The sequence below is a fragment of the Artemia sp. Qi Xiang Cuo genome, chromosome 18 (genome assembly GCF_049724085.1).
Source record: "Artemia sp. Qi Xiang Cuo chromosome 18, ASM4972408v1, whole genome shotgun sequence".
In the NCBI taxonomy this organism is placed as follows: Eukaryota; Metazoa; Arthropoda; class Branchiopoda; order Anostraca; family Artemiidae; genus Artemia; species Artemia sp. Qi Xiang Cuo.
This window is the reverse complement of record NC_142811.1, coordinates 47,650,053-47,673,640: the sequence shown is the minus strand read 5'-3', so window position 1 is coordinate 47,673,640 and position 23,588 is coordinate 47,650,053. Positions and strand designations below refer to the sequence as shown.

Below are 23,588 nucleotides of genomic sequence, written 5' to 3'. Positions count from 1 at the left end.
TACCTAGATCTCTACTAGTATGCATGACTTGAAGTTATCATAAGTTGAAGTTTGAATTGTAGTTATCAAGTATTTTGCAGGTTGCATAGGTTGCGTCAAAACATTGCTAATTGTAGACAGAGAAAAGCCAAGACAGATAGTCCAAGTAATTGAGAGGCAAATGTATTAAATGGCTGAGGCACGGGTAAATGTTTAAAGCACGGTTAAAGAATAGCCTATATTAAATACTTAACCTTACCTAGGTACCTTCCCCCCAGTGATGCCAAACGTGGTACAATTGAAGCATTTTGGTACATTTCCCCTCTACTGGTACAATATAGTACATCCAACAAAATATGGTACATTTTACAAAATCATGGTACAATGTGGTACAATTCGGTATTTTTGTACCTATGTTTGTATTCTTTCATCTACAAATATTTTATTTCACCCTGATCTGTTCGGGATAGTCAAGATAATATACAGACAAGCAGTCACTTATTTTCCTTTTTTCGTAAACAGACACCACAAACGTTTTGTGTTTGAAAAAGTTTGCCAAAGTTTGCCAAGTTTATAAATGTTCGTAAATGGCCGAAAAACAACGACTTTTCTTGGCCTGTAGTAATATGTTTCTGTTGTAATCTATGTTACTCTGATAAATTTCTTCAAGTACTGTCAAGGGTAATGTACTGTATTAGGAGAGAAAGAAAAACAAAAGAATGGAGAAAGTGAATGAAATGTCTTATTCAAGATTTTCATAGATAGTACTTTACGTCACCGACGGTCCACGTGTTACGCAAAGCGTTACATACGGGAAAAAATTTGGGATATGGTACATTTTTTTGTCTTTGGTACATTTTTCATATAATTTGTGGTACATTTTGTTTTGAGGTGTTGGTAACACTGAAACTGTGTCCAAATTTTGTCTATAATATGTCCATCTTGAGATTCAGAAACTAATTTTTTTTTACGACTTGAAAACCTCTTTCAAAGTGGTCAGTTAACATCGAATATAATGAAAACGAAAAAGATTCATATAGTTCATCCATACAGATATGAACTAGTTCGAAAGCACAAAAGTCATAAAAACATGTAAACAGTAAAAAATTACTTGTGGGAGCTTTAGGCTCATCTTCCTACGAAACGAGATACATAAAAAAGCACTCTTTTATGCATCTTCTTACAAGATGCATAAAAAAGTAAATTTTAATGGACAAACTCCTTAGTTCTGTTGAACAATGCCAAAGTATTGGACAGATATTTTTTAACAATATCGAAGGCATTGAGTTTGGTTATCAAACACCTAAATATTTAATCCCTTTAGACTACTCAGTATTTATAAAAAGTAACGCATTATCACAATAGTTTGTTCAAAGTAAAAATATTAAAAGTAAGAACAAGCCCCAATGAGGTAAAAACATCTCATCTGGCAGAACTGTTACAATGAGAAACGTATTACTTAAAAATACCAAATACCGATATAAATGATGCAGTAATAACAACGAAATTTAGAGTTTGTCTAGAGCTTCTTTGACCTGATTGGCTAGCATTTGACCTATTATAATTTTTTCACAATTCACTATCACTGTTACTTTTGGAGCTTCAGCTTTTAGTGTTATCAAGACTAGAGTTTGCGAAGATAGTGTTTGACCCCCAAACCTGAAAATGAAAAAAAAGATTTATCAACACACTAGTAATACAGTCTATCAAAAATATATGCGTAGTAGTATAGGTAAGAGACTTTCTTACACCCTTATCCGATTTAGAACAGCTACAAAGGCCACTATTATAGCCTAGCATGTATAACTACCTCGAGTATATTGGCAGCATAAAAACCCTTATTCTTATTAATATTCAAAGTATTCCTTATTCCTAGGAAAATTACTACGAAGCCTAGGGTTCCCAGGTCCAGGTTAAACTAATCGATTCTAAGGCAAAATACCTCTCGTAATGTCTTAAAAACCTTACATGTATAAGGTGTAAGACAGGAGGGGCCAAAAGGGAAAATTGCCAATCAGAGAAATATAAAATGTTAATTGGATGAAGCATTGAATGGAATCTTTGATATCTAGTTAACCCAAAATTGCTGACACGCTGAAAAAGCGGCATGCTATTTTTACAAAAATATCTGCCAGTGATATTACTCACTGCAAAATGTCAATCAGGATCTGCCTTAATGGCACAATTTTCACCAGCTAAAATTTTAACAAATTAAAACTATTTTTTAATTTAACATTACAGGCCATTGTCCATATCCAGGCAATTGCTCGATAGTCTTAGAAATTATCGATCTTTCGAAACACAAATATTGCCCTTTGTATAAATCTAGGCAGGTTTACAGTTTTTTCTGCGAGAGCCTCAGTTTCTTCACATAAAAATATTTTTGGTATCTTCCTATATTTTCCATGAAAAAACATGAAATTGTGCGATATTTCAAGAAACGTCAACAAGCTGTTATATATTTTAAAGAACAAGGGAAATGTGTAAAATCAAAGTCACATACAAGGAAAGAGGGTATTTATTAGATATGAAATGGGCGTCCCATATCACCTATCATTACTTCTCAATTTTAGTTATATTGCCTTCCTACTGTTACTATTGAAATAGATAGAGGACAGTGACACACACCCCCCCCCCACATTTACACTCACACTAAAAGTATATACCAAGGTACTACTTTGCGTGCGCCCCCCTACAAACAGGTTCTTCTAGTAGTCCTATTCTACAGGTCATCACACTCTTTGCCAGGGGAATGACGCAATTTGTACAAACAGGTCTATAGGTCTTTACACTCTGGGAATGACGCAATTAATTAAACCTGTATTATAAAACCAGCGTGTCTTGTTTCGAGTTTTAACGGACAAGTTTTTTTTATAACTTGATAGGTGATTTGAATAAAAGGAATTCAAATATTTTGTCTAGCAGGTGATAACTTAATTTACTTAGAAAATGAACGAGAGAGAAAAAAGGGTAATTAGCGATTGAATATTTTAACAAGAAATGACTGAAAAGTGTTTTGGAGGAGATGGAATGAATGTGTATTGTATAATACACAAGTGATGATTTGCACAGTGTTGTCAATTTTAAATAGTTTAGAAATAAAAAATTAACAAGAAATGGCTGAAAAGTGTATTGAGGGAGTTGAGTTGCACGAGGGTTGACTTGCCCGAGGGCTCAGTTACATACGGATTCTGTTACACGGGGATTAGTTACATGGGGTCAAGTTGCATGGGGGGTTCAGTAGCACGAGGGGTTCAGTTGCATGGAGGAGTTCAGAAGCTTGGGATTCAGTTAAATGGGGTCGGTGGTCGTTATAATACACAAGTTCTATTTGAACATTGTTTTGAGTTGTATAATACAAAAGGGATGATTTGCACCGTGTTTTCAATTTTAAATAGTTTAGAAATAAAAAATTAACAAGAAATGGCTGAAAAGTGTTTTGAGGGAGTTGAGTTGCACGAGGGTTGACTTGCACGAGGGCTCAGTTACATACGGATTCAGTTACACGGGGATTAGTTACAAGGGGATTCAGTTGCACGGGGGCTATCCCTTTTTTTCGAAAATCGGGCCCCCTGATTTCAAAATCCCTTTTTCTTCTGAGGATTGGAGCATTTGTGTCAACAATACAAAGAATAAGCTCAGATACTTAATAGATTTGACGTTTACAAGAGACATTGCTAGAAAGTATTCAATAGCTTAATTGAAAAGTAACTATAGAATGACAGTGTGACTTGACCTAGCTTTACCTCGCCGATGGGATCTGTATAATACATAAGTAACGTTTGAAAAATATTGTCAATTTAAAAAGAAATGGCTGAAAAGTGTTTTGAGGGGGATGGGTTGCATAGAGGGGTGACTTGCACGAGGGTTCAGTTAAAGGGGATACAGTTGCACGGGGGTTTCGATTATACACGGGTTCAGTTACAAGGGGATTCAGTTGCACGGGGGGTATCCCTTTTTTCGAAAATCGGGCTCCCTGTTTTCAAAATCCCTTTTTCTTCTGAGGCTTGGAGCATTTGGTGGCTAGATATTAAACGTAATGAAATTTAGCACGGAGGTTCAGTTGTACAGGGTTTCAGTTATACAGGAGTTCAGTTACATGGGGGTTCTTTGTGTTAAATTAGTACTTTTTGTATCTTTTAAAAGAACTTTACGGGGATTGAGAGACTCAGATGCTTAATTCCGTATGATTTTTATTTACTTGATGGTAATTAAAAACTAAATTTTTTTGTTAAATAAGTAGTATTTGTATATTTTAAAAGATCTTTATGGGGATTGAGAGACTCAGTTGCATAATTCCGTGTGATTTTTATTTACTTTTTTTTAAATAAAAACTAAATTTTTGTGTTAATTAAGTATTTTTTGTATCTTTTAAAAAATCTTTACGGTGATTTAGAGACTCAGTTGAATAATTCCTTGTGATTTTTATTTACTTTATTGTCATTAAAAACGAAATTTTTTTTTTAAATAAGTAGTTTTTGTATCTTTTAAAATAGCTTTCCGGGGATTGAGAGAGTCAGTTGCATAAGTAATTGTGATTTTTCGTTAATTGATTTTCATTAACAAAGAAATTATAGTGTTATATAATTAGTTGTTGTATATTTTAATAGATATTTAAGGTGATTGAGAGACTCAGTAGCCTAATTCAGGGTGATTTTTATTTTCTTGATGCTCATTAAAATATACATTTTTGTTTTAAATAAGTAGTTTTTTTATCTTTTAAAAGAGCTTTACGGGGATTGAGAGACTCAGTTGCCTAATTCGGTTGTATTTTATTTAATTGATTGTCATTAAAAACAAAATTTTTGTTTTAAATAAGTAGTTTTTTTATCTCTTAAAAGAGCTTTACAGGGTTTGAGAGACTCAGTAGCCTAAGTCCATGTTATTTTTCTTTACTTGTTGGTCATTAAAAATGAAATTATTGTGTTAAATAATTAGTTTTTGTATCTTTTAAAAGAGCTTTACGGGGATTGAGAGACTCATTTGCCTAATTCCGTGTGATTTTTCTTTACTTGATGGTCATTAAAAACGAAATTTTTGTGTTAAATAAGTAGTTTTTGTATCTTTTAAAAGAGTTTTACGGGGATTGAGAGACTCAACTGCCTAAGTACGTGTGATTTTTCTTTACTTTGTAGTAATTAAAAAAGAAATGTTTTTTTTTAATTAGTAGTTTTTTGTATGTTTTACAAGAGCTTTACGGGGATTGAGAGACTCAGTTGCCTAACTCAGTGTGATTTTTCTTTAATTGTTCGTCAATAAAAAAACGAAATTTTTGTTTTCTATAATTATTTTTTGTATATTTTAAAAGAGCTTTACGGGGATTGAGAGACTCAGTTGCCAAATTCCGTGTGATTTTTCTTTACTTGGAGGTCATTAAAAACGAAATTTTAGTGTTAAATAAGTAGTTTTTTTATCTTTTATAATAGCTTTAAGGGAATTGAGAGACTCAGTTGCCTAATTCCTTGTGATTTTTATTTACTTGTTTGTCAATAAAAACGAACTTGTTTTGTTAAATAAGTAGTTAGTGTATCTTTTAAAAGATCTTTAAGGGGATTGAGAGACTCAGTTGCCTAATTCCATGTGATTTTTATTTACTTGTTTGTCATTAAAAAAGAAATTTATGTGTTAAATAAGTAGATTTTCTATATTTTAAAATAGCTTTACGGGGGATGAGAGACTCAGTTGCCTAATTCCGTGTGATCTTTCTTTACTTTCTAGTCATTAAAAATGAAATTTTTGTTTTACATAAGTAATATTCTTATCTTTTAAAAGAGCTTTACGTGGATTGAGAGACCCAGTTGCCGGATTCCGTATGATTTTTCTGCTTTTCAGTAAAGACATTCGATATCCTAAAATTGTTTAATTCAAACTTTTTTAAAACTTCGAAATTTTTCAACTTTATTTATTTTTTTTCTTTTTGCACATAACTTAAAATGTCAAAATATGCTTACAGTTCTAACAATTGCGCTCTTTGATTGGTCGGAGACACGATGTGACTTTCCCACTGGTATTCTATGATCGGTTATTGACACTACCTAATCTATTGCATGTATTAAATCAGTATTTTTTAAGCAGTGGAAAAATAAACAAATAAGTCATATCTATAAAAAAAAAGTGAAGATGGAGTATTTTAATAAAGTATGTTTACATAACAAGGTTATTTTAGAATTGAATGCTGACAAAGAGAAGTCTTTAAACTTTGAAACGAGTACAGGTGGTAGCACTATTGGAAATGTCTGCATGCATTGTCATGACAGTAAGGAATTAAATTTCTTTGGAATACCGAAAAAATGCAACTCTTATGTTGGTGGTTATGCGAGATTGAGATCTCCAGAGAAGATTGCACTCAAAGAGACTGCCAACATAAAAATAATCATTGATGATAGAGTACGACTCCTTGCTACTGTTGCAGGTAACACATTACCTACTGATACATCCAATCGTCACCTTTCGGGTATTAGCATTCAATGGAAGATCAATAAAAGAAAGGAATACTCTTCTACTAATATCGTAAACCATATCTTGTCTACGTGCCGAAACTGTTACCTGTGTAAAAATAAGGTGATAATAGACAGTGAAATTGCCAGAAAAATAAAAAGGGCATTTTCAGAAAATATCACGATGGAATATAAAGATGAATCGATGAAAAACAAAGCACCAGCAAACGTTACTGCCAGTGATCAAACAGTCATTGAACCAAATAATACCAAAGAAAAAAAGCATATTGAGCCTGTTGATGAGACACCAGTAAAAATTGTCTATGACTCAAAATGGAATAATGATTATTCAACTGATTACGAACTAATAGAAGACAATAGCTATAATATCAAGAGAGAACATGGTGAACTATTTTACGGAGCAGATTCAAAATGTCCAAAGTTAATCATTGATATTAATAATGTATCATGAAATATTTTTGTATTAATATTCTACATAGCATTATTTCATTAAAAATATATTATGCATTACATTGTTATGTGTTGGTTATTTTTAGAGTCAGCTAGCATATCAAACGTTTAGAATGTCTAATAAAACGTCGGAGATGTAAGAAAAGGAATTTGTATAAATATATTGTCAGACACATGAGAACAAATTCTTTCTTGAATTCGCCTCCTGGATAAATAAAAAAAAAGAAATTTCATTCAAGAAATTATGACGAAACTCTAAGTAAGCAACAAACTCTTTCTTGAAATTACCTCATGGATACACAATGCAGAAATTTCATTTAAGAAATTATCAAAAATTGTAAGTAAGTAGCAAATTCTTTCAAAAATATGTTAATACGTTTAAGCAATAAATATCTTTAAGCCTAACCCGTCTTTATTCTTTAGAATAGTTTTATTCATTTCATTAAATTAAGAAGAAATTGTAAGTAAGTAACAATAGCTTTCTTGAATTCGCTTCCTGGACACAATACAGATATTTAATTCAAGAAATCATAATAAAATCGACAGTCAGTAATAAAGTCTTTATTGTTTTCACCTATTTGATACACAATACTGAAATTTCATTCAAGAAAGTATGATGGAATTGTAAATAGGTAAAAAACTAATGTTACCTAATGGACACACAATGCAAATATTTAATTTAATGAATTATAAAAAATTTTAAGTAAGTAGCAAATTCTCTTGGATACAAAATATGGAAATTTCATTCAAGAAATTATGAAAATATTTGTAAGTAAGTAACAAACTCTTTATTGATTTCACCTCCAGGATATACAGTACAGATACTTCATTCAAGAAATTATGAAAAAATCGCAAGTAAGTAATTTTTTTTTCTCTTTATCACAAACAATTTTCACTTAGCTAAATGATGTAGAAATTTAATTCAATAAATTATTGAAAAAATTCTCAGTAAGTAACAATTTCTTTCTTGAAGTCAACTCTTGGATATGTAATACGGAAATTTCATTCAAGAAATTATGAAAAAATTTTTAACTAAGTACCAAATTCTTTCTTGAATTTACCTGTTGGACAAACAAAAAAAGACGTTTCGTTCAAAAAATTATGACAAAATTATAAGTAAGTAACAAGCTCTTTATTGTTTTCACAAGTTAGATATAAAACGTAGAAATAAAATTCCAAGAAATTATGAAAAAATTCTCAGTCTAAGTAGTAAATTCTTTCTTGAATTCACCTGTTGGATAAACAAAAAAAAAAACATTTCTTTCAAGAAATTATGAGAAAATTCTAAGTAAGTAACAAACTTTATTGTTTTCACGAGTTAGATATAAGACTTAGAAATTAAATTCAATAAATTGTGAAAAATTCTCAGTATAAGTAGCAAATTACTTCTTGAATTCACCTGTTTGATAAACAAAAAAGACATTTTGTTCAAGAAATTATGACAAAATTCTTAGTAAGTAAAAAACTTTATTGTTTTCACAAGTTAGATATACGATGTAGAAATTAAATTCATGAAATTATTAAAAAATTCTCACTAAGTAAGGATTTTTTTCTTGAAGTCAACTCTTGGATACACAACACGGAAATTTCATTCAAGAAATTATGAAAATATTTGTATGTAAGTAACAAACTCTTTATTAATTTCACCTCTTTAAGCTACAGTACAGATACTTCATTCAAGAAATTATGAAAAAATAGCAAGTAAGTACCTTTTTGTCTCTTTATCACAAACAATTTTCACTTAGCTCCGAGATATAGACATTTAATTCAAGAAATTATGAAAAAATTATCAGTAAGTAAACATTTCTTTCTTGAAGTCAACTCATGGATACACACAATAAGGAAATTTCATTCAAGAAATTACAAAAAATATTTGTAAGTAAGTAAAAAGTTCGTTAATGAATTCACCTCTTGAATACAAAGTACAGATACTTCATTCAAGAGACGTGATTAAAAATGTATTGAAACTGCATGCTATTTGTATGTCTTTCCTTGGCACCTTTCCAAACGAACGGGGATTCCCCCCTGGTTCCTACACATTGCAAAAAAGTGAGTAGTACGAAAACTCCCCGTTTTCAACCAGACTGGTTTTTTAGGGCCCAATCAGGAGAGATCTGCACAGTCAACATAGCTTTATTTCATTTTTTGTAAGGTTCATGAAGACGAGGTTACGGGCGCGCCCGTAACTGCGTCTAAATGAACCTTAAAAAAAAAGAAAAAAAGCTCTGTAGACTTTGAATATCTCTCCTGATTGGTCCCTAAAAAATCAGTCTGGTTGAAAACATAGAATTTTAGTACTGCTCACTTTTTGCAATGTGTAGGAACCAGTGGGGAATCCCCGATCGTTTGGAAAGGTGCCAAGGAAAGGCATACAAATAGCATGCAGTTTCAAAACGTGTTTAATCACGTTTCTTGAATAAAGTATCTGCACTGTATATTCAAGAGTTGAAATCAATAAATAGCTTGTTACTTACTTACAAATATTTTTTGTTATTTCTTGAATAAAATTTCCATATTGTTTGTATCCATGAGTTGACTTCAATAAATAAATTTTTAATTACTGTCAATTTTTTAATAATTTCTTTTATTTAATTTATATATCTCTTATCTAATTAAAAATTGTTTTTGATAAAGAGAAAAAAAAAGATACTTAATAGAGTTTTTTTAAAAATTTATTGAATTAATTATCTGTAATGTATATTAAAGAGGTAAAACTAATAATGAGGTTTTTACTTACATACAAATATTTTCATAATTTCTCGAATGAAATTTATGTATTGTGTATCCAAGAGTTGACTTCAAGAAAGAAATGCTTACTCAATGAGAATTTTTTCATAATTTCATGAATTTATATTCTACATCGTATATATAACTTGAGAAAACAATAAAGTTTTTTACTTACTAAGAATTTTGTCATAATTTATTGAACGAAATGTATTTTTTTTTTATACAACAGGTGAATTCAAGAAGTAATTTGCTACTTAGACTGATAATTTTTCATAATTTCTTGAATTTAATTTCTACGTCGTATATCTAACTAGTGAAAACAATAAAGTTTTTTACTTACTTATAATTTTATCATAATTTATTGAACGAAATTTTTTTTTTTGTTTATCCAACAGGTGAATTCAAGAAAGAATTTGCTACTTAGACTGAGAATTTTTTCATAATTTCTTGAATTTAATTTCCATGTCGTATATCTAACTTTTGAGAAAAATAAAGAGTTTGTTACTTACTTAGAATTTTGTCATAATTTCTTGAACGAAATGTATTTTTTGTTTGTCCAACATGTAAATTCAAGAAAGAATTTGGTACTTAGTTACAATTTTTTTCATAATTTCTTGTATTAAATTTCCGTAGTGCGTATAAAAGGTTTGACTACAATAAAGAAATAGTTGATTAAAGTGAATTTTTCAATAATGCCATTAACTTTTAGTATCCGTCATTTTGCTAGTTTTAAAGTGTTCGTGATAAAGAGAAAAAAAAAGTTACTTTATTGCAATTTTTTATCAGATAATTGTATTTATCATAATCCCTCCCTATAATATGGTTGAAATCAATAGAGTTTGTTACTTACTTACAAATATTTTCATAATTTCTTGAATTAAATTTCCATATTGTTTATCCAAGATAATTTGCTAATTACTAAATATTTTTGATAATTCCTTAAATGAAATATCTGCATTGTGTATCCATGAGGTAACATTAGTGTTTTACCTATTTACAATTCCATCATAATTTCTTGAATGAAATTTCAGTATTGTGTATCCAATAGGTGAAAACAATAAAGACCTCATTACTTACTTGTGATTTTATTATTGGGTATTTAATTAAATATCTGTATTGTGTCCAGGAAGCAAATTCAAGACAGCTATTGTTACTTAATTACAATTTCTTCATAATTTAATGAAATGCATAAAACTATTCTGAAGAATAAAGACATGTTAAGCTTAAAGATATTTATCGCTTAAACGTTTTAACATATTTTTGAAAGAATTTGCTACTTACTTACAATTTTTGATAATTTCTTAAATGAAATTTCTGCATTGTGTATCCATGAGGTAACTTCAGGAAAGAGTTTGTTGCTTACTTAGAGTTTCGTCATAACTTCTTGAATGAAATGTCTTTTTTTTTTATTTATCCAGGAGGCGAATTCAAGAAAGAATTTTTTCTCATGTGTCTGACAATAGATTTATACAAATTCCTTTTCTTACATCTCCGACAATTTATTAGACATTCTAAACGTTTCATATGCTAGCTTACTCTAAAAATAATGAACACATAACAATGTAATGCATAATATATTTTTAATGAAATAATGCTATGTAGAATATTAATACAAAAATATATTATGATACATTATTAATATCAATGATTAACTTTGGACATTTTGAATCTGCTCCATAAAATAGTTCACCATGTTCTCTCTTGATATTATAGCTAATGTCTTCTCTTAGTTCGTAATCAGTAGAATAATTATTATTCAATTTTGAGTCATAGACAAGTATTACTGGTGTCTCATCAACAGGCTCAATAAGCTTTCTGTCTTTGTTATTATTTTGTTCAATGACTGTTTGATCAATGTCAGTAACGTTTGATGCTGCTTTGTTTTTCATCGATTCATCTTTATAGTCCATCGTGATATTTTCTGACAATGCCCCTTTTTATTTTTCTGGCAGTTTAACTGTCTATTATCACCTTATTTTTACACAGGTAACAGTTTCGGCACGTAGACAAGATATGGTTTACGATATTAGTAGAAGAGTATGCCTTTCTTTTATTGATCTTCCATTGAATGCTAATACCCGAAAGGTGACGATTGGATGTATCAGTAGGTAATGTGTTACCTGCAACAGTAGCAAGGAGTCGTCCTCTATCATCAACGATTATTTTTATGTTGGCATTCTCTTTGAGTGCAATCATCTCTGGAGATCTCAATCTCGCATAACCACCAACATAAGAGTTGCATTTTTTCGGTATTCCAAAGAAATTTAATTCCTTACTGTCATGACAATGCATGTATACATTTCCAATAGTGCTACCACTTGTACTTGTTTCAAATTTTAAATACTTCTCTTTGTCAGCATTCAATGCTACAAAAACCTTGTTATGTAAACATACTTTATTAAAATTCCCCATCTTCACTTTTTTTTTATAGATATGACTTATGTGTTTATCGTTCCACTGCGTAAAAAATACTGATTTAATACATGCAATAGATTAGGTAGTGTCAATAACCGTTCATATAATACCAGTGGGAAAGTCACATCGCGTCTCCGACCAATCACAGACCTAACTTGTTAGAAGTGTAATTATATTTTTACATTTTAAGTTATGTACAAAAAGAAAAAAAAATAAATATATTTGAAAAATTTCGAAGTTTTAAAAAAGTTTGAATTAAACACTTTTAGGATATCGAATGTCTTTACTGAAAAGAAGAAAAATCACACGGAATCCGGCAACTGAGTCTCTCAATCCCCGTAAAGCTCTTTTAAAAGATACAAAAACTACATATTTAACAAAAAAATTTCATTTTTAATGACCACCAAGTAAAGAAAAATCGCACGGAATTAGGCAACTGAGTCTCTCAATCCCCCGTAAAGCTCTTTTAAAAGATACAAAAACTACTTATTTAACACAAAAATTTCGTTTTTAATGACCAAAAAGAAAAGAAAAATCACCTGGAATTAGGCAACTGACTCTATCAATCTCCGAAAATAACTTTTAAAAGATAAAAAAAATACTTAATTAACACAAAACTTTCGTTTTTAATGACCACCAAGTAAAGAAAAATCACACAGAATTAGGCAACTGAGTCTCTCAATCCCCGTTAAGCTCTTTTAAAAGATAAAAAAACTACTTATTTAACGCAATAATTTCTTTTTTAATTACACTCAATTAAATAAAAATCACACGCAATTATGCATCTGAGTCTCTCAATCACCGTAAAGCTCTTTTAAAATATAAAAAAAATAATTATTTAAAACAAAAATTTATATTTTTTAATGACAACCAATTAACTAAAAATCACACGTAGTTAGGCAACTGAGTCTCTCAATCCCCGTAAAGCTCTTTTAAAAGATACAAAAAGCTACTTATTTAACACAAAAATTTCGTTTTTAATGACCAAAAAGTAAAGAAAAATCACACGGAATTAGGAAGTTGAGTCTCTCAATCCCCGTAAAACTCTTTTAAAAGACACAAAAACTACTTATTTAACACAAAAATTTCGTTTTTAATGACCATCAAGTAAGGAAAAATCACAAGGAATTAGGCAACTGAGTCTCTCAATCCCCGTAAAGCTCTTTTAAAAGATACAAAAACTAATTATTTAACACAAAAATTTCTTTTTTAATGACCATCAATTAAAGAAAAAACACATAGAATTAGTCGACTGAGTCTCTAAAACCCTGTAAAGCTCTTTTAAGAGATAAAAAAACTACTTATTTAACAAAAAAATTTTTTTTTTAATTACCATCAATTAAAGAAAATAACAAGGAATTAGGCCACTGAGTCTCTTAATCCCCGTAAAGATATTTTAAAAGATAAAAAAACTACTTATTTAACAAAAAAATTTAGTTTTTAATTACCATCAAGCAAACAAAAATCACAAGGAATTAGGTTACTGAGTCTCTCAATCCCTGGAAAGATATTTTAAAAGATACAACAACTACTTATATAACACAAAAATTTCGTTTTTAATGACCATCAATTAAATAAAAATCACACTGAATTAGTAAACTGATTATCTCAATCCCCGTAAAGCTATTTTAAAATATAAAAAAACTACTTATTTAACATAAAAATTTCGTTTTTAATTACCATCAAGTAAAGAAAAATCACACGGAATTATGCAACTGAGTCTCTCAATCACCGTAAAGATCTTTTAAAATATACAAAAACTTATAATTTAAAAAAAAAATTTCTTTTTTAATTACAATCAAGTAAATAAAAATCACACTGAATTAGGCAACTGAGTCTCTCACTCACCGTAAATCTATTTTAAAATATAGAAAAACTACTTATTTAACACAAAAATTTCGTTTTTAATGACCATCAAATAAAGAAACATCACACGGAATTAGGCAACTGAGTCTCTCAATCCCCGTAAAGTTCTTTTAAAAGATACAAAAACTACTTTTTTAACACAAAGAACCCCCATTTAACTGAACCCCTGTATAACTGAAACCCTGTACAACCGAACTGCCCTAATAAATGTCCTGACGATTAAGATCTAGCAAACTACGGCGCACATCAACAGTATAAAAGTGGAGTTTTAAATCAGGGGGCCAAAATTTGGAAAAAAAGTGGTACCCCCCGGTAACCTGTCTCCCCGGGTCCCTGACCCCGGGGCTAACCGACACCCCTCGGGACCCGGGCGCCTCGGGAAATGACCCCGCGGGCCCCGCCCCCCTCTCTGACCAAACTACCGTGCCACAAAATTTTACGCCGTTTCTGTTTAAATTGACAATATTTTTCAAACGTTACTTATGTATTATACAGATCACATCGGCGAGGTAAAGCTAGGTCAAGTCACAATGTTATTCTATCGTTACTTTTCAATTAATCTATTGAATACTTTCTCGCAATGTCTCTTTTAAACTTAAAATCTATGAAGTATATGAGATTATTCTTTGTATTGTTGACACACATTCTACAAGCCTCAGAATAAAAATGGATTTTTAAAACAGGGGGGCCCGATGTTCGAAAAAAAAGGGAGACACCTCGTGCCCCCGACTCACCGGGTAACTGAACCCCGTGTAACTGAATCCGTATGTAACTGAGCCCTCGTGCAAGTCAACCCTCGTGCAACTCAACTCCCTCAAAACACTTTTCAGCCATTTCTTGTTAATTTTTTATTTCTAAACTATTTAAAATTGACAACACTGTGCAAATCATCCCTTGTGTATTATACAACTCAAAACACTGATCAAATAGAACTTGTGTATTATAACGACCATCGACCCCATGTAACTGAATCCCAAGCTTCTGAACTCCTCCATGCAACTGAACCCCTCGTGCTACTGAACCCCCCATGCAACTTGACCCCATTTAACTAATCCCCGTGTAACTGAATCCGTATGTAACTGAGCCCTCGTGCAAGTCAACCCTCGTGCAACTCAACTCCCTCAAAACACTTTTCAGCCATTTCTTGTTAATTTTTTATTTCTAAACTATTTAAAATTGACAACACTGTGCAAATCGTCACTTGTGTATTATACAATACACATTCATTCCATCTCCTCCAAAACAATTTTCAGTCATTTCTTGTTAAAATATTCAATCGCTAATTACCCCTTTTTTTCTCTCGTTCATTGTCTAAGTAAATTAAGTTATCTCCTGCTAGACAAAATATTTGAATTCCTTTTATTCAAATCACCTATCAAGTTATCAAAAAAACTTGTCCGTTAAAACTCGAAACAAGACACGCTGGTTTTATAATACAGGTTTAATTAATTGCGTCATTCCCAGAGTGTAAAGACCTATAGACCTGTTTGTACAAATTGCGTCATTCCCCTGGCAAAGAGTGTGATGACCTGTAGAATAGGACTACTAGAAAAACCTGTTTGGTACGGGGGCGCACGCAAAGTAGTACCTTGGTATATACTACTAAACGAAATATAAGGAAAAACCTAAATTATTGAACTATTTGGAAAAACATGATATTTAACTGAATAAAAATCTTATTCTGAAACCTTTATCCAAATCCCTCACATTTTGTACATTGGTTTTCAGCCCATCGTTTTTAGCGTTACTAACACAAGAGTGGATAATGTTTATATAAAACACTAAATGGCGTTCTACTGAGCTTACCCCTCTATTGTAAATATTATCCTTCTATTGAAGTTATTCAAATTCACAGGGCTATATATCGCCCCACGCGCCCCCTCAATACCAAAGATGTAAATAAAATCCAGACTTATTACGATATTCCAAAAATTTAATATTTGACCGAAAAAAAAAACACTTTACAAACCTTTATCTTTATCCCTATTTTTTAACATGCTTTACTTCAACACAACGTTTTGAACGACATCAGCCCAATAATTAATTGTGCTCGACCAAAAAAATAAATTACTTACTCTTCTATTGAAATTACTGCCCTTTTATTGTAAACATTGAATAAATAGGAGAGTCCAGACCTTGAAAGGGGAAAGCTCCTCCCCCAACCCATTCATACAAGGCAAAAGAACTAAAAAAGTAAAACTTAGTGCAATAATAAAACATACATCACATTCACGAAAAGACTCTTTTGTTAACATTTGTCCCAATCTCGGGAATCTTTTTTTTGAACGCTTGTTATCAACACAAATTTACGCAATAAACACGAGGGTAAACAGATAAACAGCCAAAGGTAAATATAAAAATAAAAGCCCTAATCTTACTTTTTCAAACACTACATTTCAAAACACAGTATTTCAAACACTAAATAAACACCACAGTTTATATAATTAGCAGTATGATCTTTCCCTATCTCACCCATTATAAAAACCCGGACCGAGGTGCGAGTGCTCCAGAGAACCTATAAACATAAGCGGCATTAGATCTTTTCACGGGTAGACAAAGAATAATCACCTACGGAACAAGTACTGACAAAACCACTTGGCCGGCTCACCAATAAGTGGACAATAAGTGCACAAATAAGTGGGAGGAGCTTTTTGTTCGCACCGAGAATGAAGAACCAAAAATCATCTGCGGTAAACTTACTGGATAATTATATAAACTGTGATAAACACTAAAGAAACACTGAAAAATTATTAATATTTTTTCTAAGGTTTCTCTTTTATAGTTCCTAGTGGACTTTTATTGGATTTTTTTCCTTATACCAAAATATTTGTATTTTTATCTCGTTTCATTGGCTCATATTATGCTTCCGTTTCTTTGCGTTTTCCCTGTTTCAACAAAACAGATTCTCGTGTCTAGCCAGTTTGAACTCAAATTATTTCCGATTACAAAGGAGAACTAAGAGAAAAAACAATACAAAAATGAAGCTGCCCCAACTTCTTTTTAAGGAATGGCTTGTCTGTTTCTTAAAACTGGCACTTTTTGTTGGGGAACAAAGTGAAACAGTTTTTTTTTTCGCTTGAGAAGTGAGCAAAACTACAAACTATAAAGATAGCCGTTCATAGTTTTAGAAGAAATAGTTTAAAATTGTTCAACTGAAATTATCCTATTCCACAGTAAACGAATCAAAATTTCACCTTTTGATCTTTTTTGGGGTTATTTAGGAAAGCTAAAGCCAAATCTCCAGGCGATTCTAGGTAAAATAGTTAACACATGATCATTGTTACCAAAAATAGCTTAAACTTATATCCCCCAACTTCAGAGAGTGTAATCAATCCTAAGGTAAATTAGGTAGTAAAAAGAATTAAATTATGTTATTATTAAAAATTAATGCATTTCAAGCTATTGGTCATTCAACTAACCTCAGACAAAAAATATTTAAGAGCCAAAATTGGTTGTAATTGGCTTAATTAGGAATTATTATCCCTTTATTTTGAAAAAGAAAGACTTAATTTTAATTATTATCCCATACCTGAATATTAAATGATCCGAAGAAGGAATAGAAGAGACATTTGCAGCTTCATACACTCTTCGACAAATAGCGTGGCCATTGACTACAAAAGGTGGAAGAGTGGCCACAGTTGTCGACTCCTGCATACCACGCAGCTTACCTGCACAAATGATTGAAAATTAAATAATGATACATAAACCAGCATGACTTTAACAACTAAATGATTATACGTCCTTTTTTCCCTTCTGCTAACGCTTGCCACGGCAACATCTCGCACTGATTGATCGAAGGCTTCTTCGAATAGGCAAGAACACTCAAGGAACAACTCTGTATGATCTTAAAAATCAATCCGTGAGGATACATCCTATGAAAGCATTTGATAATTCTTTCAAGCTGCTGTCCAACTGATTAACCCAATGATTAAACCAGTGCCTTTTCGGAAACTCAATGCGATCCACAAAATATGTAAAAAAAACAGAGCACAGCACCCCCTCCCCTAATGGAAACGGTATTAGTAAAATCAGATGTTAGGTTACACCAAACAGCGGGGGTAATCTACAAGAATAGAAACTAGAACTAACGTGAACAGAAATAACTCTCAAGGCCATCTTGCATACTGCAACACTTGTTGCGGCATTATTTATAGCTCCGTAACAATTTTTCTGTCAGGAACTGAGATCATACACTTATTAATACTCTATTTTTAACAATTAACTAAATTTTTCTTATTATGGTAAAATTCTAGAGAAGCTACTTTTTCCTATCTCGAAAAGAGGGTCGGATATGAAACTTTCAGTAATAAATCCTTTAAGCAGAAGATCTATTTTGCAAGGTTTCACTTTTATAAGAAAGTTTTAAAGATCGGTGCCCTCAAAAGGGAGAAGTTTAAAATACTTTTTTGTAACACACTTTAGCCTGTGGATGCATTCTTGTTACTTTCTTTTCCTTTCCTAACCTCTGTCAAAAGCACTGTATATATAATAGGTCTAATTTTATATACAATGGTCAAAAATGTCTCTCCTATAAACTATGCTTATCATTCATTTTACCATACTTATTGTTTCACAGAATTACACCCAAGAAAGATTTAAAAACAAGCGACCTTCTAAATGTAACTAACATTAGCCTGTGGTTAAATCATTTCCAACAATTTAAACAACAAATATCTGCATTATAACCTAACAGCCACTCGGATTACATCTCTGTGTTGCCACAGTCACAGGTTTCCTGTGAAACTTCACAGTTTTTTTTGATGGTCACAGGTTCATAGGTTTTTGCCGCTGAATGGTAGAAAGTCAACGGTTTTTGTGCTAAAAGCTCCTAATATGACCTAATATTCTGCTAAAAGTTGAATTTTGTAGGGCTCACATTTTCAAATTATTTTTAGTGATTTTGAGATGACATCTATGTATCATAAATTTAAAGCTTCATCAGATTAATCACAAATAACAGCCATGGCCATTTTGAAATAACCATTTTGAATTGAATTGATAAATACGATAGGTCGGAATGAAAGTGCTTTTATATTATTGAATTTTTTCCCTGTATAAACCAATTCGCACAAATTATCTGTATGTTATTAGATTGTACAAAAGTGTCTTTTAAGCTTCTTGTATAAGTCTTTTAAGCTGCTGCTTCAGTAGCCTCTAAAACATTGCTAGACTGGTTAGAGTCTTTTGTGCATGATACCATACACTACATTACCCATAGTCCTAAGAGGATTGGAGAATTTCATGACCACCAGAAGTTTGCTAAAATTGAAGTGAAACAGTTGTATCGGTGGTTTCTACAAGATGGATCAGCTTTGAAGCACCCATCAGACTGCTAGTAGAAACCTGGAATGCCTTGTTATTGTTTTACGGTGGTCACGCGTTAGGCGAGGGCACTGCAGACGAAGCGAGCAAGGAGAAGGCACTCAAAATATACCCGCTTTAAACAATCCTGTCACGAAGGCCTCTCTCTATTTTCTTGCACACGTTCTTGGGATTACCAACTCCCTAAACACTGACTTTCAGAGCAGTGACACAAGAATCCGTAGGCTGGTGAGCAGCTTCAGTACGACGTACGCAATATTACTCCAAATGTTCATAAGAAAACACCTGATACTGGTAGCGAAATCACCTTTCTCCATAGATCTGGTTCCCGCGAACTATCTTGAACTTGATGACATGAAATTAGGCACCAATACCGAATGTTATCTGGAGGAACACGAATCAAAGATTGCTGAGGACTCACTCAATGCCTTTAAGGTCAACTGTCTGAGGTTCCGCAAGCAGATGAGACAAAGAATAATCTGGGAAGATCGAATTTTGTCCGAGCTTAAGATTTTGGATCCCTGCGTTGCACTCGGATCTGAAGAGGTGTTCATTATTCGCATTATCGTGCAATTTTCTACACTTCTGGGAAGCAATGCAACGATTGTAGAACGCAAGAGAGAAAGCATTGACCGTCAGCTGCAAGAGCTGAGGTTGAGCCAAGCTGATCTTGGTCAAGATCTGGTCGACCTACCATCTGGTTTCTTGAAGAGTATTTTGCGTCAAAAGAACGGTATTGGCGAAAAACAGTTTGCTGATCTGTCGACCTTTATGTTGCACCTCTGTTGTCTACCCCATACAAGCACTACTGCAAAGCGACAGTTCTCTTTCCTGTCGCATATGAAAACGAGACTGCGTAACAAGCTGAACACACGGACAGTTAGTGCATTGATGATGACCAAACAGTTGGTTGGTCAAGCAGCTTCCTGGACTGTCCCAAGTGATCTACTGGATAAGACTATCAAATGGAGAGAGGCGGTTTGTAATAAAGAAGATCCTCGTTGTGCTGAACCTGAAAGCTCACACTCCGACACTGAATAGACTACAGACTTTGATGGGGTGAGTATTTCGTTGCTTCTATGTATTCCAGCTCTAATGCAAAAGTTCAGATCGTAATTTTTCCTCGTACCAACGATACTTCATCCTTTTTTCTTTTCGAAGAGAATAATTATCTTTTCTCATTAAATCGTAAAGATATGAGAGGGAATTGTTACTGATTGATGAAAATAAACCAATGACTTATCTTACGGTAGATACTAGGCCAAAACTTTGGAATGAGCTTCAAGAACAGATTAAATAAAGATAACTTTGATCAGAAGTGAGGTTGAAAGATGTACTTTAAGAAGTTAAAGGATTCCAATAAGCTTTTCTTTAAAGCGCGAGAGGATTTAGAGGTTTTTTTTTTTTAAATCGATCTTATAAGGTGATAGAATTTTCAATATTACGAAAGAAAAAACTTAATGTTTCTTCAAGAAAAATCAGATTGTAAAGATATTATTAAAAAATTATTAGATTATTAAGATTTCAGAAAGTTTCCCGTTTATTTTCTAAAATTGGTATTTTTTTTAATGTTGAGAATTGTGAATTTCTAGTTTTTAATGGTTCAACTTCCTCTAATGTTCCGTTAGTTCGTCGTGGTTTTTCTATACCCTCTGTTCCTGTTTTTCGATGGTTGGGTATCACTGTTACTAAATCAATTTCTAGCCTTCGCGAGTACACTGTTCGTGATGTTAGAAAGGAAATTCAAATTGGTTTTTCTAAGATTGCTGCCAATCGAGGGAAGTATAACAGACGAGAACTGGGTAGGCTATATTCTACTTTTTGTGATCATTCTGTCCTTTTCCTTTCTGGTCTTTCCTCTTTTAAAGAAGAAAGACGTTAAACATATCCGGTCTTTTTATTTCAGATTTTGCAAATTCTACTTTATCTCCCCCCCCCGTGGCATAGTAGTGGTAAAATAATTCGTAAGTTTGAAGTTCTCGATGTAACAGCAAAGTTGGCTGTGCTGCAAGGAAGGCTTTCGGATTCATCTTTTTGTCATTTTTCGCCTCATCATCCTTTGGTCGGTCTGTTCGGTAAATTTCATTGTAGTATATTTTACTTCATTTTTTCTCTTTTTTTTCCTTGTCTTACTCACAACTATGTGTATGACATGGGTTATAAGTACATTATTATTAATATTAGGGAAATAACTGAGAAAAGCCAGGTAACTAGAACAGACCTAAAAAATGCAGCGTAAGTTGATTTAATTGTTTTGGTCCAGAATCCGCATTGCCTAAGGACATGTTTTAGTTTTTCAAAATTCTTGCTTTAGGATTTGCAATAGGAATTAGAGAAAAATATCTCTTTACATTCTTCCTTTCAACCTTCAAGGAAAATTTTATACATCTGAACCTAGCATTAGGTAAATGTTGAGAGTATCTGTCTCTTTTGCAGAGTTTAAGCTACAGGCGGAATTTATAATACCATGACTCAGATCAGTTGTGACTTATCAACCAATATCATTATATCAACCAATCAAATCAACCAATTATGACTTGGATCAGTTGTGATTTATCAATGAGTATCATTATATCAACCAACCAAATTTTTGTGTTTTTATGCCAATCTTGTTTGCCAAGACCTGAAGAACCGTAGTAGTGATAATTGTTTTTTTCTTCATTCGAAAACGTCGCAGCATTTATTTGAGAATCATATGCAAGCGGTCTAGTTTAAACCTTGTATGCAAGACGAACGTGGCTGGCTTATTTTTCAGTACCTATTGCTTTAGATTAGAAGTTGCCAGAAATTGAACTCGGATCATCAAAATTTAGCGTGGTTTCTAAGAAAACAGGTGAAGTGCTTTGAAAATATGATTTGTGAGAACGTGAAATTCATTCCCCTGTTGCCCTTTTGAAAACTGAAATATCATAACCTAAGTTGTATAGAGATGTATGTGGGTGACCAAGTTTGATGTCTAGTGATTGCTTTAGACCTCGGCAAAATTAAGGTGCGAATGCCCCTTTTCTTTTTTTATGATCTACCAACTTATTTTACTTCTGCAAGAAGTTTTGCTTTGTGTTAGATAAATACAATTCTTTAAAACAGATTTCTGGTCCATTATGTTTGGAAATGCTCAAAATTTAGGAACACTGCATGATTTTAACTTAAATTAAACAAATTGCAGTGAAGACTTTTTCGCTAGATAATTCAGCCCTACAATTGCCTTAAGTAGCTCAGGGTATCTTCTAAATGTTCAGAAAACGGCAAGATATAGTAGTTGTTAAACAATTTTAACAACTTGACTAACCAGTTGGCTGAGTGGTTAATGTGATCGACGTCTTTTGTTCTAGATCCCGGAATCTGGTGGAGGAATCTGTTAATGAAGACTGAACTTTACATAGTTGTTTTGCAACAAACTACATCTTTTTATTTTACCTTCCATTATTTTGCGAACCTCTATCTAAGCAACGTAATTTGCCATTCTATCTCCTTACATCATAAGTTGCGCTCTGGGGCGAAACATACAGAATTTGAAAGAAAATGCACGAACCAAAAAATTGATAGTTCCTGCCTGGTATTGGGAATAGATTTCAAGTCTGGGAATTGGGATTTCTGTCAGGTTTGCACATGGTCTTTAAGGAAAATCCTATGTGTCTGAACTTAAGGTGCAATTTCATGATGCGGAAAACCGTGCAGAGGTGATGATACGTTTTTCCATGTAGATTGAACAATTTAATTTTCAAGTTTAAGACCATGTAGGTCATCTTAGGTCAAGATTATTTGAAAAAAACTACGTTTTCTAAAGATTTAAAGAGGCTGAGTAACAAGGTCTAACCTTAAAACGTACAAGGATTAGGAGGCACAGTTGCGGGGCTGCCGCCCCCCCCCCAACCCCCCGCTTTCGCCGCCTTTAAATAAAAAAAAAAATTCTTTAAACTGAAAGTAAGGAGCGACATTAAAACTTAAAACGAACAGAAATTATTCCGTATATAAAAGGGGTTGTGCCCTCCTCAACGCCTAGCTCTTTACGCTAAAGTTTGACTTTCTCACAACTTTTTTTTTTAAACAATAAAAACTTTAGCGTAAATAGCGAGGCGTTGAGGAGGGCACAGCCCCTTTCATATACGGAATAATTTCTGTTCGTTTTAAGTTTTAATGTCGCTCCTTACTTTCAGTTTAAAGAAATTTTTTTTTATATTTAAAGGCTGCGAAAGCGGGGTGTTTGGGGGCGGCAGCCCCCCAACTGTGCCTCCTAATCCCTGTATGGTTTAAGGTTCGACCTTGTAACTCAGCCTCTTTAACTCTTTAGAAAACGTAGTTTTTTCAAATAATTTCTGCACATTTTTGTACAGTTTATTACTTATTATTGCTTGACTAACTGTTAGCTGA

At 32.5% G+C, this 23,588-nt stretch overlaps 1 protein-coding gene across 2 annotated transcripts in view; it reads right to left on the bottom strand.

Annotated features, from left to right (window-relative positions):
* Positions 1 to 1,342: 1,342 nt before the first annotated feature.
* The window catches only part of LOC148941577 (AP-3 complex subunit beta-2-like), a 39,787-nt gene continuing 17,541 nt past the window's right edge, over positions 1,343 to 23,588 (bottom strand). For both annotated transcript variants that reach the window (XM_089104610.1, XM_089104611.1), the window contains exons 2-3: positions 17,425 to 17,563; positions 1,343 to 1,638 (exon numbers count right to left, since the gene is read on the bottom strand). In XM_089104610.1, the coding sequence (XP_088960736.1) occupies positions 1,488 to 1,638; positions 17,425 to 17,549 (276 nt within the window). In that variant the 5' untranslated portion in view covers positions 17,550 to 17,563 and the 3' untranslated portion in view covers positions 1,343 to 1,487. The remainder of the gene's footprint in view (positions 1,639 to 17,424; positions 17,564 to 23,588) is intronic.